Source organism: Plectropomus leopardus, unplaced genomic scaffold, assembly GCF_008729295.1.
Source record: "Plectropomus leopardus isolate mb unplaced genomic scaffold, YSFRI_Pleo_2.0 unplaced_scaffold13863, whole genome shotgun sequence".
NCBI classification, from domain to species: Eukaryota; Metazoa; Chordata; class Actinopteri; order Perciformes; family Serranidae; genus Plectropomus; species Plectropomus leopardus.
The window spans coordinates 1-3,084 of NW_024614795.1; the positions used below are offsets into that span (position 1 = coordinate 1).

The 3,084-nt window shown below is 39.1% G+C and overlaps 1 protein-coding gene across 1 annotated transcript; it reads right to left on the bottom strand.

The window, feature by feature from the left end:
* Nucleotides 1-358: 358 nt before the first annotated feature.
* Nucleotides 359-2,349, bottom strand: LOC121964062 (zinc transporter 8-like; the record flags this gene model as incomplete). Its single annotated transcript, XM_042514289.1, has 3 exons — nucleotides 359-464; nucleotides 924-1,143; nucleotides 2,196-2,349. Coding segments are annotated over 3 exons (480 nt in total), but the record flags the coding sequence as incomplete, so codon positions are not given.
* Between the last annotated feature and the right edge of the window lie 735 nt (nucleotides 2,350-3,084).

The following is a 3,084-nucleotide window of genomic DNA, read 5'->3' on the forward strand; positions in this document are numbered from 1 at the left end:
TTAAAAAAAAAGGCATACAAGAGATTAGATATGTTGGCAGGTTAGCTATTTCTAGTCGTTATGCTAAGCTAAATAAACCCATCCTGGCTTCAACTTTGCATATGATTATACCTGTTTGAGTTATGACAATTCCTTTTTTTTCTTAAAGTTTATTAAATCAAAAGAGATAATACAAATTTCCAAATCAGTAAGTAGTTTTGTTGCTGCAAAATGGCACTTACAGATTCTCGAAGTTTGAAAATGAAATCTTTGCACCTCCATCAGACCAGTTATTTTGCTATAAATTTGTGTCAAAAAACGTGAGATTCACAACAATATCACCATTCTCCTCCCCCAAGTATTTTTTAAAGTAAAGTACCTTCCATGAGTATCCTAAAGACGTCTCTGAGGATGGTGACGGTGGTGCAGAGGACAAAAACGGAGAACAGGAACGTACAAATGGGATCTGCAACTTTATACTCGGGCTGAAAGAGAGAAAAAGAGGTTATGGAGACTTTAAAGAGCGAGTAAAGAGACATCAGATGGTGTTTTCCACAGTCAGCAGCCACTGAAGTGCCCCGGGCAAAAAGCAAAAGGGAACATCTTCCATGATGAAGGAAATATTTAACCCCATCGTAATAACCAAGACCCAGCACACATCAGTCTTCTGTACACATTAATATTTACTTCTAATTGTTTTTAGTAATATAAAGTTAACATTGACTATTTTTGCTCCTGAAAATGTTTAAAAAAACAATTCCAATTTCCTCCCCATGAATTTGACAGAAAGGCTCCTGCAACAGTATTTAGACCATCAGCTAGAATTATCCAGGTTAAATGGCGGCATAAAAGACGCTTGGATCATATTTAGTTTTGTTAAAGTGCCAATATTAGCAAACTGACATTTCAGTCTCACCCTAACATGAATGTGATCTATATCTGACCCGAAAGTAGATGATGGTCGCTGCCACCATGACGCCAACGCTCTGGAGCAGGTCTCCAACCACGTGGATGAAGGCGGCGCGGACACTCGTGTTGCTATGGCCACCGAGAAGCGTGTGGGAGTGGCCGTGCGCGACAGGACTCTGGCCACCCTCGTCAATCTGGTGATAGCCGCTGCCGTGGGCGTGGAATGTGGTGGAATGATGAAGGATGTACGCCATGCTACAGGAAAAAAAGAGGTACTGACATTAGTGACTCTTTATTTTCCCGAGAAGTGTTATAAAGACGCATGTTTGAGCTTTAAACACAAATTTCCCCAGTGAGATAGAAAAATACAACAAGAGAAAGATTTGAACAAGTGAATGTGAATGTCACCCACCCCAAAAAACAATATCTATTCTTACCAAGGAATTTTAAAATTTGATCGCAAAATGATATTATTTCCTATTCCTGCCAACAGATATATTTGTTGGCAGCAAATAACAAGGTATGCTTATTTAAGACATTATAAGACAATGGGCCCTGTGGCACAGATATGCAAAGGGCCCCACCACTCCCTCTACATCCAAGCAAGACACAGATTTTGTGGTGGTTTTGGGAAAAGTACAGATATTAACATCAAAATATACTTACAAAAATAAAAGAACTCATTGTGCGTAATGGCCTGTTTCAGGGTATTGGAGAAAGTAGCATTAAATGGAAATATTTAAAAAAAAATACAAGTAGCTCAAATTTGTACTTGAGTAAATATATTTAGTTACTTTCAACCACTGGATTTAAACACAGACCTGAAGATAATATTGTAAAATACTACTTTATTGTATTTTCCTGATGTTATATGTTTAAATATGTTGAATTATGTCACTTTTAATTTTAGTAGAATCGCAACTTTTCTTAAAAGTGCATTATCATGCAGGTGGGAGGAACACATTGCTACCAATACAGAATAATTTATCCTTAGTTTAATATATTATATGTATGTGATGATCTAACCATTTTAACATTCAATTGTATCGTTTTGTTTATTTTCTTGGATACCTGGATGGATAGACTTTGCACTCAGCTGAGCTCATTTTGGCAGCATGCCATTTTACCATGAAAGGAAGAATTGGGGGAAAAAATGCTTCAGTTTAAAAGAAACATTTACCTGTTGAAGGCGAGTACTTTTACAGCTGAGTTCTTAGTGGTATCATGAAGCTTTTAAATGTAAGTTTGTCTTCATTATGGCAATATGATGCACTATGTCGACATCCATTATGCAGAGGACCACTCACATTATATTGACGATGACGGCACACCCGGAGGTGACTAACATTACATGGCCATCAATCTCATAGTCGTTGCGTACGATCCTCTCGATGGCTAAATAGACCAGAGCTCCCGTAACGATCCAGATGGAAATGACTGAGATGAATGCCCCGAGGATCTCTGCGGACAGAAGAGAGGGGAGGCAGGAATCTTAATCACTTTATGTCGTAACACAGTTCATCATGCTCAGCACACACCTCTGTCTGAGCACCGCAGTCACACATGAAGTTAAATAAGAGACCACATCCCTCAGAGGCAGAGCTTCAACATCCAAGTAGTGTCAGACTCACAAGACACTCAGACTCACAGCAGAGACCCAGATGTTGTGTTGTGTTAGACCTCACACTCACAGATTTGAATGCAGAGTATTGTTATGACTAACTCATTACTGTGCATTTACTTTAGAAATGCAGTAAGTTCACAAATTTTACAGCAAGTGCTGATTCTTACAAAGGAGGCTCTGACACACTTTGTGGAAAAGAAAGAGTGATGAGGGAGATTGTTTTCTCACAGAAAGATAACTTTCTCTATGTAGATGCAACAGGAAGTGGACATATTTACCTCCACACAGAATATTAACATCAAGCAATTTGCACCAAACTGCACAACTTTGTCCAGCCAATGGCAGACATAAGCTGAGGGGCAGAGGTGAAAAAAGAGCACCAGCACACAGAAGTTTACACATGGTACTGCATTATGTTTTCTCAATTTTTAAGGCCGCGCACACAGCATAGGGTGTTTGAGTCAAGTCAAGTCAATTTTATTTCTAAAGCCCATTATCACAAAACACAGTTTGCCTGAGAGGGCCTTACAGCATACACAACATTCCTCTGTCCTTAGACCCTCACATCCCCC